Source organism: Petaurus breviceps, unplaced genomic scaffold, assembly GCF_028583685.1.
Source record: "Petaurus breviceps papuanus isolate PSGF00001 unplaced genomic scaffold, PetGlider_PUasm1.0 90895, whole genome shotgun sequence".
Taxonomy (NCBI): domain Eukaryota; kingdom Metazoa; phylum Chordata; class Mammalia; order Diprotodontia; family Petauridae; genus Petaurus; species Petaurus breviceps.
In genome coordinates, this window is record NW_027187372.1 from 21,789,853 (window position 1) to 21,801,852 (window position 12,000).

The following is a 12,000-nucleotide window of genomic DNA, read 5'->3' on the forward strand; positions in this document are numbered from 1 at the left end:
GCTTTAAATCACCTTAGAAATAACCTTTTTGGGGGGGGCTAGGTGGCACAGTGAATAGAGCACCAGCCCTGGAGTCAGGAGCACCTGAGTTCAAATTCAGCCTCAGACACTTAACACAAAAACTAGCCATGTGACCTTCGGCAAGTCACTTAACCCCAAATGGCCTCCAAAAATAAAAGAAATAACCTCTTTACTCATCTATTTCAAGACAGTCTCTTTCTTATAAAGGGCTAACAAAGTTTTTAAACTTGAACTTTCTGGAACTACGAGCATGGATTCTCAAAAAAGCATCCTTGTCTTCAAATTTTTTCGAATTAAAATGGTCTAGGAAGCTCCAATTAATTATCTGAATTGTTCAGATAAAAAAAATCAATAGCAGTTAAACTTGTTTTACATATTTTTAAAAGGAGACATTATTTAGGCATGATATTTAAATATTCTGCCCTGCACACTTAAATAATTTCTTGTTGAACAAATTTTCCTTTTTTTTCTGAATAATCTGAAAGAAGTTCCAATCAAAATTATTTTCTTTTTTTATAAAGAATAATAAATTTTTAAAAGTTGGATTACGCTTAAAACACTCATTTACCCAATTCACATATTAATTAATACTTTTATTTTTCAAAAACAGTAATTTTATTTAAAAGTTTTGGTGGCCTCTGTGAAAGCATCTATTACAGAGGACTGTGGACCAATGATAAAATTGATAGGATTAAACTCTAAAAAGGATCATAGTTCTACCCTATTAGTGTCACAAAATGTCATTTTCAATTCCACATACTCTGCTAGCCCCACGGGTCATAACGATAATGAGACAGCAGTTATGTAAATACTGAATATATGCCTTCAGCAATTTGTCCACGAGCAGACAATATTCAGCTTGTCTGTTGAAAAGTAAAAAAAGTTACATTTTAACATACAATTTCCATTGAAGCTAAATCTTTACTCATGACCCTAGACAGTCAAGATGATACTACATTCACTGCTGAGTCAAGGAAATTAACTCTGCCCTCCAAGTTAAATGTTGCTAATATAATATTCTAATTGTTAATGGGGGAAAAATCATTTACATTTTAGATTAACTTGCCAAATCCATTTGAGTGGCCACATTATTTCAACAACATTTTCATGGTCCAGAGAATGTATTAAGGGAATAAAGAAAACAAAGTTTTGTGCAACTATGTGATTATTACATACTGAAATTGTGCTTATGTTTTTTACCTCATTTTACCTCAAGATTATGTTTTTTCAGAATTCATTTACTTATTTTTCGTTTTCAACATTCATTTCCACAAGATTTTGAGTTCCAAATTTTCTCCTTCCCCTACCTCCCACTCAAGATGTCCAGCATACTGATTAACCCTTCCCCAAGTCTGCCCTCTCTTATATCCTTTCCATCCCTCCCCTTCCCCCTTACTGTCTTTATAGGGCAAGATGGATTTCTAAACCCCATTGCCTGCATATTTTATTTCCCAGTTGCATGTAACAATTTTTTTTTAACATTTGTTTTTCCAGATTTTCTCCCTTCTTCCCTGCTCACCCACCCCCACTGGGAAGATAAGCAATTCAACATAGGTTATACATGTGTAGTTATGCAAAAAATTTCCATGATAGTCATATTGTGAAAGACTAACTATATTTCCCTCCATCCTATTCTATCTCCCATTTATTCTATTTTCTCCTTTGACTCTGTCCCTTTACAAAAAGTGTCTGCTTCTGACTACCCCTTCTCTCAATCTTCCCTCCCTTCTATCATCTTCCTCTCTTATCCCCTTCCCCCTACTTTCCTGTAGGGAAAGACCCAATTGAGTGCATATGTTATTCCCTTAAGCCAAATCCAATGAGAGTAAGGTTGACTCATCCCCCTTCACCTCCATTGTAACAGTTTTTCTCTTGCCTTTTACATGAGATAATTTATACTATTCTATCTCTCCATTTCTCCTTCTCCCAATATATTTCTCTGTCACCTCTTAATTTTATTTTTTACCTTAACACTGAGAAAAGTCTCATGAGTTATAAATACTGTCTTTCCATGTAGGAATATAAACAGTTCAACTTTAATAAGTTCCTTATAATTTCTTTTTCCTGTTTACCTTTTCATGCTTCTCTTGATTCCTGTATTTGAAAGTCAAATTTTCTGAGGGGGCGGAGTCAGGATGGTGGAGGAGAAACAGGACTTCTCCGTGACTCTGGCTCCCACCTCCTCCAATTCATGTAAAAGGTGATTCTGAACAAACTTTGGAGCTACAGAACCCACAAAATGACACAGGGAAGCTAACCTTCCACTGACGACAGCCCAGCAAACCAGCAGGAAGCGGCCAGCAGAGCACTTTGGGAGCTGAGACCAGCCCTGTGTGAGGCTGAGGTTTTAGCCTCAAAGCAGCCTGACCAGCAGCCAGCTGGAGGGACTTTCAGAATTATCAACACATATATGCTAAGAACGAAGTGAGAGGTCAGTGCAGTGTGGACTTTGGGATCCGGTAGTTTGGGAGTGTGGTCTGGCCTTTATCCCCTGGAGAAGAAGCCAATGAGGCGCCATGGCTGTGCAGCCGCCACCAAGTGGCAGCTTCAGTTTCTGGCCTGCAGACTGTAGGGGGACCAAGTGACCAGTCTGAGGGGTAACTGTTCTTGCTTTAACCTGCTTGGATCTGGATTGTGGTCTAGGGTAGAGGTCCTGGGGTGTGTGACCAGCTTGCCAGAGCGTGTGGAGGCTTCAGAGAGGGCACCCAACTAATACCTCCAGCAGCTGTGAAAACCACAGTGATTGGGATGAAGCTCCCCTGTCTGGTTATCAGAGCCCTACTGTGGCAAAAAGCTTAAAAGTCAAGTAATTGAGTGGCAACATGAGCAGGCAAGGGAAACAAAGCAAGCAGAGCAATCCAACTTTACATTCCTATTTTGGGGACAAAAAGGATCAAAGCATGGAACAGGAGGAAGACAACACAGTCAGAACTCCTTCACCAAAAGCTTCCAAGAAAAATATGAGCTGGTTACTGGCCATAGGGGACTTAAGAAGGATTTTGAAAACCAAATAAGTGGAGGAAAAATTGAGAAGAGAAATGAGAATAATGCAAGAAAATTATGAAATGAGAGCCAAAACCCTGACTGAAGAAAATAACACCTTAAAAAACAGACTAACTCAAATGGCAAAAGAGGTTCAAAAAGGCAATGAGGAGAACAATGGCTTAAAAAGTCGAATTTGTCAGATGGAAAAAGAATCTCAAAAGTTCACTGAAGAGAATCATTCCTTCAGAATTAGACTGGAGCAAATGGAAGTTAGTGACTTTATCAGAAATCAAGATACTATTAAACAGATCCAAACAAATGAAAAAATAGAAGGCAATGTGAAATATCTCATTGGAAAAACCACTGACCTGGAAAATAGATCCAGGAGAGATAATTTAAAAATTATTGGACTACCTGAAAGCCATGATGAAAAAAAACCCCAAAAAAAACAAAACCTAGAAATCATGCTTCAAGAATTCTCAAGGAAAATCATCCTGATGTTTTAAAACTAGAAGGCAATATAGAGGTTGAAAGAATCCACTCCTAAAAAAGATCCCAAAAAGAGAACTCCTAGGAATATTATAGCCAGGTTCTGGAATTCTGAGATCAAGAAGAGAATATTACAAGTAGCCAGGAAGAAACAATTTGAATATTGTGGAAACACAATCAGGATAACACAGGATCTGGCAGCTTCTACACTGAGGGATCAAAGGACTTGGAATATGATATTCTAGAGGTCAAAGGAGCTGGGATTAAAACCAAGAATCACCTACTGAGCAAAACTGAATATCATGTTTCAGGGGAAAATATGGTCATTTGGTGGAATAGAGGACTTTCAAGCATTCTTGATGAAAAAATCAGAGTTGAATAGCAAATCTGACATTAAGATATAAGAAGCAAGAGAAGCATGAGAAGGTAAACATGGAAAAGAAATCATAAAGAATTTATCAAAGTTGATTTGATTTGTACATGGAAAAATGACAACTATAACTTATGAAACTTTTCTTAGTATGAGAATAGCTGAAGGGAACAGAAATGTGTATGCATATATATATACACAAATATATACATAGACATATATGCATATATATTTATATATAAATATATACATATATGCATATATGTCTATATAGGAGGGTATATGGGCATATGAATACATATGCGAGTGTGTACATATATGTGTACAGCTGTACATAGACAGAGGGCACAGGACCAATTGAATAGGAAGGGATGATACTTAAAGTTGAAATTAAGAGGTGAGAGAGGAATATAATGAGAGGAGATGGGGAGAGACAGAATGGGGTAAACTATTTCATATATAAGAGGCAAGGGAAAATGATTACAATGGAGGAGAAGAACAGGAAGGCAAAAGGGAATGGGTTAACCTTATTCTCATTGAATTTGGCTTAGGGAGGGAATGACATACACACTAAAAAGGGTATCTCACCCTACAAGAGAGTAGGGGTCAAGGGGATTAGAGGGGGATGATGGAAGGGAGGGCAGGCTGGGGGGGAGGGAAGTTGGAAGCACCCACTTTTGAAAAGGGACAGGATCAAAGTAGAGAACAGAACAAGTGGGAGGTGGGATAGGAGGGAGGGAAATAAAGTCAGTTTTGCATATGTACACATGTACAACCTATATTGAATTGCTTATCTTCCCAGTAAGGGTGGATGACAAGGGAGGAAGGGAATGAATCTGGAATTCAAAGTTTTAAAATCAAATGTTTAAAAAAAATATATGTGTACTATTGTTAATATTATTTTACATGTAACTGGGAAATAAGATATACAGGCACTGGGGCATAGAGATCCACTGTGCCCTACTTCAAAGTCAGAGGGGGTATGGGAGAAGATATAGGAGAGAGCAGATTGGAGGAGGGGACATCCAGTGGGATTGCTATTTTGGAGTGGTGGATAGGAGAAAAAAGGGAGAAAACCTGTAAGCAAAAATCTGGCAGAAATGAATGATGTAAACTAGAAGTTAATAAAGCATTTGATTAAAAAAAAAAAGAAAGTCAAATTTTCTGTTCAGCTCTGGTCTTTTCATCAAGAATGCTTGAAAGTTCTCTATTTCACTGAATATCCATATTTTTCATGGAAGTATTTTATTTGGTTTTGCTGGGCAGGTGATTTTGGGTTTTAATCCTAGTTCCTTTGACTTCCGGAATATCATACTCCAAGCCCTTCAATCCCTTAATGTAGAAGCTGCTAGATCTTGTGTTATACTGATTGTATTTCCACAATACTCAAATTGTTTTTTCCTGACTGCTTGTAATATTTTCTCCTTGACCTGGGAACTCTGGAATTTGGCTATAATATTCTTAGGAATTTTCTTTTTGGGATCTTTTTAAAGAATCGATTAGTGAATTCTTTCAATTTCTATTTTACCTTCTGGTTCTAGAATATCAGGGAAGTTTTCCTTGAGAATTTCTTGAAAGATGATGCCTAGGCTCTTTTTTTGATCATGGCTTTCGGGTAGTCCAACAATTTTTAAATTCTCTCTCCTGGATCTATTTTCCAGGTCAGTGGTTTTTCCAATGAGATATTTTACATTGCCTTCTAATTGTTGATTCTTTTCGATCTGTTTTATAATATATTGGTTTCTCATAAAGTCATTAGCTTCCATTTACTGCAATCTAATATTTAAGGAATTATTTTCTCCAGTGGGCTTTTGAATTTCCTTTTCCATTTAGCTAATTTGTTTTTTAAGGCAGTCTCCTTATTGGCTCTTTTGCCATTTGAGTTATTCTATTTTTTAAAGTGTTATTTTCTTCAGTCATGTTGTTGACTCTCATTTTATAATTTTCTTGCATCATTTTCATTTCTCTTCCCAAGTTTTCCTCCACTTCTCTTGATTTTTTTTTCTTCAGTATTTTTGGGGTCTCCTTTAGCAAGCCATTGGCTTGTTTTTCATGATTTTCTTCCATCACTCTCGTTTCTCTTCTCAATTTTTCCTCTACTTCTCTTACCTGATTTTCAAAATCCTTTTTGAGCTCTTCCATGACCTGAGACCAATTCATATTTTTCTTGGAGGCTTTTGATACAGGAGTATTGACTTTGTTGTCTTCTTCTGGTACTATGTTTTTATCTTCTTTGTTGCCAAAGAACAATTCTGTAGTCTGATTTCTCTTCCTCTGTTTGCTCATTTTGTCAGCCAATTACCTGACTTTTGAGCTCTTTGCCATGGTAGAACTCTGCTTCCAGAGTGGAGAGTGCTGTGTCCCAAATTGCTGGGGTTTTGTGCAGCTGTTATCAGAGCTTCTTTTAGGCACCTGTCTCAGTATTGTGAGGTGGACTGCCTCTCCACAGCCTCACCCAACTCTGCCACGCCAGTGCTCCTCAGGACCGCCACCCAAGACCACTGCCATCCAGATCCAAGCAGGGCAAAGTAAGAGAATTCTGCCTCAGTGCCAGCAAAGAGATTCTTGCAATTGCCCTCTGGTTAGCCGCTTGGTCCCCCACTATCTGTGGGCTTGGAGACTCAGAAGCATCCACTGTCACTGTTGCTGCTGCTACTACCACTGCACCCGCCAATGCCTCTGTCACCCCAGAGGCAGAGACTGACTGAGATCTTCTCTCACCTAGGTCCAAAAGAGTTTCCCCACTGACCTTTTACTTTCTCTCTGGCATTTATAGGTTGAGAAGTCTGGAAACTGCTACAGTTGCCAATGATTCAATCCTATGATTGAATGGCCTGTTCCATTGGTCTGTGCTGGCATGGCCCAAGCAAGACTGTGATAGACTCTTCCTGTTAGCCTACCAGGCTGTCCTCAGCTGGAGATGTGTTTCACTGTTATTTTGTGGGTTCTGTAGTTCTAAAATTTGTTTAGAGTCATTTTTTACAGATATTGGAGGTACCTGGGGATGAGCTCAAGTAAGTTCCTGCTTTTACTCCACCATCTTGCCTCCACTCCTCTTAGCTGAAGATTGTTAAACTATTTATATATATAATCTCATCAAGAATAATGCTCAATTTCTACTAAATTGTGGCTGCAATTTTTTCAAAAGAGCAAGGAACAGTATGTTATACTTCAATAACCTGCTATAATGTTCTGGAAATAATAAAAAAAAACCCTGAAGACTGCTATGATACTAGCTAAAATAGGATCTTTTGAGTTGCTGCTTGCTTATGGTAAGTAATCCTTAAACTCTTGGATTAAAGAACATATGTAAAAATGCTTTTGCTGTTCAGTCATTTCAGTAGTGTCCCACTCTTCATAACCCCATTTAGGGTTTTCTTGGCAAATACTGCTTCTCCATTCCCTTCTCTAACTCAAATGAGGAAACTGAGGCAAAGAGGATTAAGTGACTTGCCGGGGTAGCACACAGCTGGTAAATATCTGGGGTCAGATTTGAACTCACAAAGAGGAGTCTACCTGACTCTAGGCCTAGCACTCTCTCCACTCCACCACCTGGCTACCCTATGTATTGCTATTATATATGGTTTTTGTTAATTAAATTTTTTTTCATCAAAATTAAGTTCATTAAAAATGCAATTAAATATTTCTGGAAGAAATAGATGACAGAACATGGAATTTAGAGTTGAAAGGGACCATAGAAATCATCAAGACAACCCTTTCATATACAACATTTGTAGAAACCAAGGTTTATAGAAGTGAAAGTAAGTGCTCTAAGTCATACAGTTAGGAAAATCACAGAATCTAAACACCAGCTGAAATAAAATAATACTCTTTTGAGAACACCACAGTGTCATTAAGTGCTTGCAAAATAAAATTTTAAAAATTTAAAAATAAAATAATTTTAAGTAAATAATTAAATTGTTCTAACTTAGTCTATACCTCCACAGAAGCCACCTGAAGTGATCTCTTCTTCAAATACATCAGAAAACCCCCTTCCTGCATTTAGTTTTGCCAGTCGACCATCAATAAACTGAAACAGAAAAATATGGATGTCATGTTCATTATTTACTGTTAATTTTATAATATTAAAATATTATCCAACACAAAAATATGAGGCTATGCAAAGAGCCCAGAGTTCCCAATTCCAGCTCTACCTCTAACTGGCACATGATGTTGGAAAATCACTGTGCCTTTCTGCATGGCAGGAACTTCATTTGTAAAACAGGGATAATACTGTGTATATGACCTATTTCACAGGATTGTGGTGAGCAGAGTCCTTTGTAAAGTATACACATCAGAAAAAGAGCCATAATTTTTTAATATGGTCATACTATAAAATAGTTGGGGAAGCATATTAAAAATCTCCTTCTACTGAAAATAAGAAGAAACAGTATTTTCTCCAGCCTAAAACCCTTTCCAGACTTTTCCCTTTAGGAAAGCAAATAAAACAAAGTACCAGGAAATGGATCAAGGGTAATAATCAAACTTAATCTTGCCTAGGTAAGATCATTGCTTCTCCACTCCCATAAAGTGACTAGCACCGAGACATAAGTAAGGAGATAAGGGAGAATTCTCTTTTGCATTCAGTGTTAAGATACTGATCACAGGAAGAAAGGCTTCTCAGTTACTGAGGGGAAGGTCAAGGATGGAACTGAGTATTGACTATTGCAGAATGTTAAACCAGTTTTGCATTTTATCACATTATGGTCTTCCCTGTTCAAGATTCCTATAAATGTTACTTCAAATCATCTGAGGAGCAAAATGTTTAAGGCCATAGGAGTTAGGGGAGAGGAATAGGCTGCTTTGGACATCTACAGAGTAAAGCATTAACTTTTTTCCCCTCTGACATAACATAAGTTTAAAGGCTGTTATTTTGGAACTTCATTGCCAATGTCCTTTCTGTGAGAAACAGAAAAGTATCTTTACAGTACAGGCCAAAAAATTATTTTACCCAAGCCCAATGAATGATTTGGTTATTAAAAAAATACAGTCTTCTCCCAAAACGAGTAACTGCATCACAATCACCTTTTTTTTTTTTTTTCAAAGCAACTGGGGTTAACTAACTTGCTCAAGGTTACATAGCCAGTTATTTTGTGTGGGTGCCAAGTATCTGAGGCATGAACCGATCCTGGGTCTCCAGATGCCAGGGCTGGCACTCTTACTCTACCACCTGGCCACCCCCACAATCACCGTTTATTTTACTAAAAATTCAAAGCACAATTATGTTAAAAAAGACAAACCAATTTAGCTTTTCTTCTGTATTATCAAAGTAAAAAGTACATAAACATTCCTATACTGGCTAAAAGTTGAAAGTGACTTTAACATAAAGGCCAACATTCTACCACACAGTTCTTTGTAAAGGTAAATGAATGGCTGCAAAACTATAGCAGTTCTACTTGATGACTTTTGCATAATGTCTTTAACTGCACAATTCTCAGGTAGAGTTTACATATCTACAGCTAGTGAGGTGGAAGTAATGAATCAACTATTTTTAACCTGCAGAAGAGTCTACCAACAATGAATGTTTATTTGTTCCTGAAAATCTCTTTTGCTGACACAAAAAAGGTTTTTTCCCCAAAAAAACATTTGATTTGGTAATTCCATATCACATACTCTGAAATGATTTCTGACATATATGCCTGATCTATAAGAGATCATACAACATATGTTTGGATTAAGAAATTATTGCATTTAATGAAAAGATGCTTAAATACAAGATTGGCTAATGAGACAATCAAAAATTTTTAGCTTCTGTCATAAATAATAAATTATGAATTTAAAAATTGGTTTTAAATATACATTAATACAAGTTAATAAAACAAAACCTGTAGGTGATACAAGTAGCAGAGAAAGGGAAGGTGAAGATAATAAGAATTCATTAAGCATATACTATGTGCTAGGTACTGTGCTAATTACTTTACAATTATTATCTCATCAGATCTTCACAACAACCCTGGCAGATAGGTGCTATTATTATTCCCATTTTACAATTTAAGTATACTTGCTGAGAACCAAACAGCAATCAACACATAAATGAAGCACTTACTAAGAGTCAGGCAAAGGAATGCAAATAAAGTGAAACCAACATTACTCACAAAGAAGTGTTAAATATTATTTTGAAAGGAAAGAAAAATCAAGGAAAACTGATCATTTAAAATAACACACTGCAGTTTTCTAGGACAAAAGGAGAAATTCTTTAAAATTAACTTGCCTTAAAAGATAAATTTTCTTTTTTTTTAAAAAGATAAATTTTCAAAAAGGCTTTCATTTATAGTGCTTTTACTAGAAATAATCCATCCACTTCAGTGTGAATAAAATAGCTGATGACTAAGGAGAGAATATTCAGAAGCTATTTACTCAGTATGTGTTTTTCATCATGAGTTACTATTCTGTTGCTAAAACAGTATACTGGAGTCAAAAGAAACTAATCATTTGGGTTGTCACAAATTATCATCCTGTTTGCAAACAGATATCAGTGGCAATCTGACATCTGTCAATCTACAGAGTGAATTAAAAAGTTAGTTCTTAAAAATATGCCACAAATGAATAAACTGAAGAGGAGCAACCATGGACAAGAATGCTTATATAATTGCTCCCTGATAATTTTTTCTTGGCTAAATTTCTTCCACTTCATTTTTCAATTCAAAATCAGGTTTTTTTTTTTTTTCCACTTCCAAACTAAGTTATTATACTGGTCTGACCATGAACCATCACTGGATTTTTTCAGTCAAAGAGATAAGCACATCTTAAGCTACTGCTGTGTAGAAAACTGTCTTTGAACTAAAAGACATTATCTCTTTTGGAAGTTATGAATTTGCTACATGACATAACCTGACACCTGATTAATGGTCACCCTCATCCTTTGGCAAAAACATACTCACAGATAATTGGAACACTGAATTTCAGTTTTCAGCTTGAGGATTATTAGAGTAAGACATTTAGATGTAAGTAATGGCAAGTACGACTGTTAATGAAAACAATGGTAGCAATGCAGGGATAAAATAAAACAGTGCAGATTGATAGTGTTTTTTCAAAGAGTTTCAAGTTTTAAGATTAGAGTAATGACATTAATAAACACCTATCTAGCAGTTTATTAAATTATTTAAGGACAAGGCAGTATCTTATTAATTTCTGCAGCACTCACAGTTACCAGCAGTGTGTCCGGACTTTAATAGGAACTCATTTGTTGAATGAATGATCATTTTTTTTCCCCAAAGTGAACTCTAGGAACTCTAAGTAGATAACTAAAAGAATGTGCTACATGATAGCAAAACTGTAACACAGCTCCAGGAACTTACATTTATGAAAAATCCAGATAAAAATGATATATGCAAATAAGTATTTAACATTTTCAAAACAATTACCAAAAAAGGACCAACAAAATTGTAACAAGTCTAAAATGATCCCGAATTTGCCCATAATCATGACAAAGAACGCTTATGCGATAGTGCATAAAGTATGCATTTTCAAGCATTTCAAAATGCTTCCTTATATCCTAGTATGACATGCATACCACATAGATTCTTCTTCCAAAAAATTAAGTCACTGCTTTTTGTTCCAGTGCATTTACCTAGTTGACAGTTTTTAAAGTTTCATATAGCAATATGAGTAGCAACCAGAGACCTGATGTGAGAATCAAGATAATAAATGTAAAGGACTCTGAAAACTTTAAAAGAGCTAAATTAATGTTATTAATAATAATAAAAACATTTTCAGTATTAGCTGGTCTGCAGTAGATGATACTGTCAAATAAAAACAGGCACTTGCCATTTAAATTATACTTTCAAAACGGAGAACCTTAAAATGCAAAAGAATATTAAATGTGAAACTAGTATAAAACTTCCTGGGGTGGCTAGGTGGCGCAGTGAATAGAGCACCAGCCCTGGAGTCAGGAGGACCTGGGTTTGGATCCAGCTCAGACACTTCTCTCTCTCTCACACACACACACACACACACACACACACACACACACACACACACACACTAGCCGTGTGACCTTGGGCAAGTCACTTAACCCCAATTGCCCTAGCCTCCCCCCTCCAAAAAAGCAAAAAATAAAAAATAAAACTTCCTGAAGAGTAGAATAACATTTTCTTACATCTACATGTTAAACTTGAAGGGAATGCAAATTTTTA

The 12,000-nt window shown here is 36.4% G+C and overlaps 1 protein-coding gene across 4 annotated transcripts in view; it reads right to left on the reverse strand.

Moving 5' to 3' along the window:
- DENND1B (DENN domain containing 1B) overlaps nucleotides 1–12,000 on the reverse strand; it is a 373,059-nt gene that overhangs the window by 37,063 nt on the left and 323,996 nt on the right. For all 4 annotated transcript variants that reach the window (XM_069074484.1, XM_069074485.1, XM_069074482.1 and 1 more), the window contains one exon: nucleotides 7,805–7,895. In XM_069074484.1, the coding sequence (XP_068930585.1) occupies nucleotides 7,805–7,895 (91 nt within the window). The remainder of the gene's footprint in view (nucleotides 1–7,804; nucleotides 7,896–12,000) is intronic.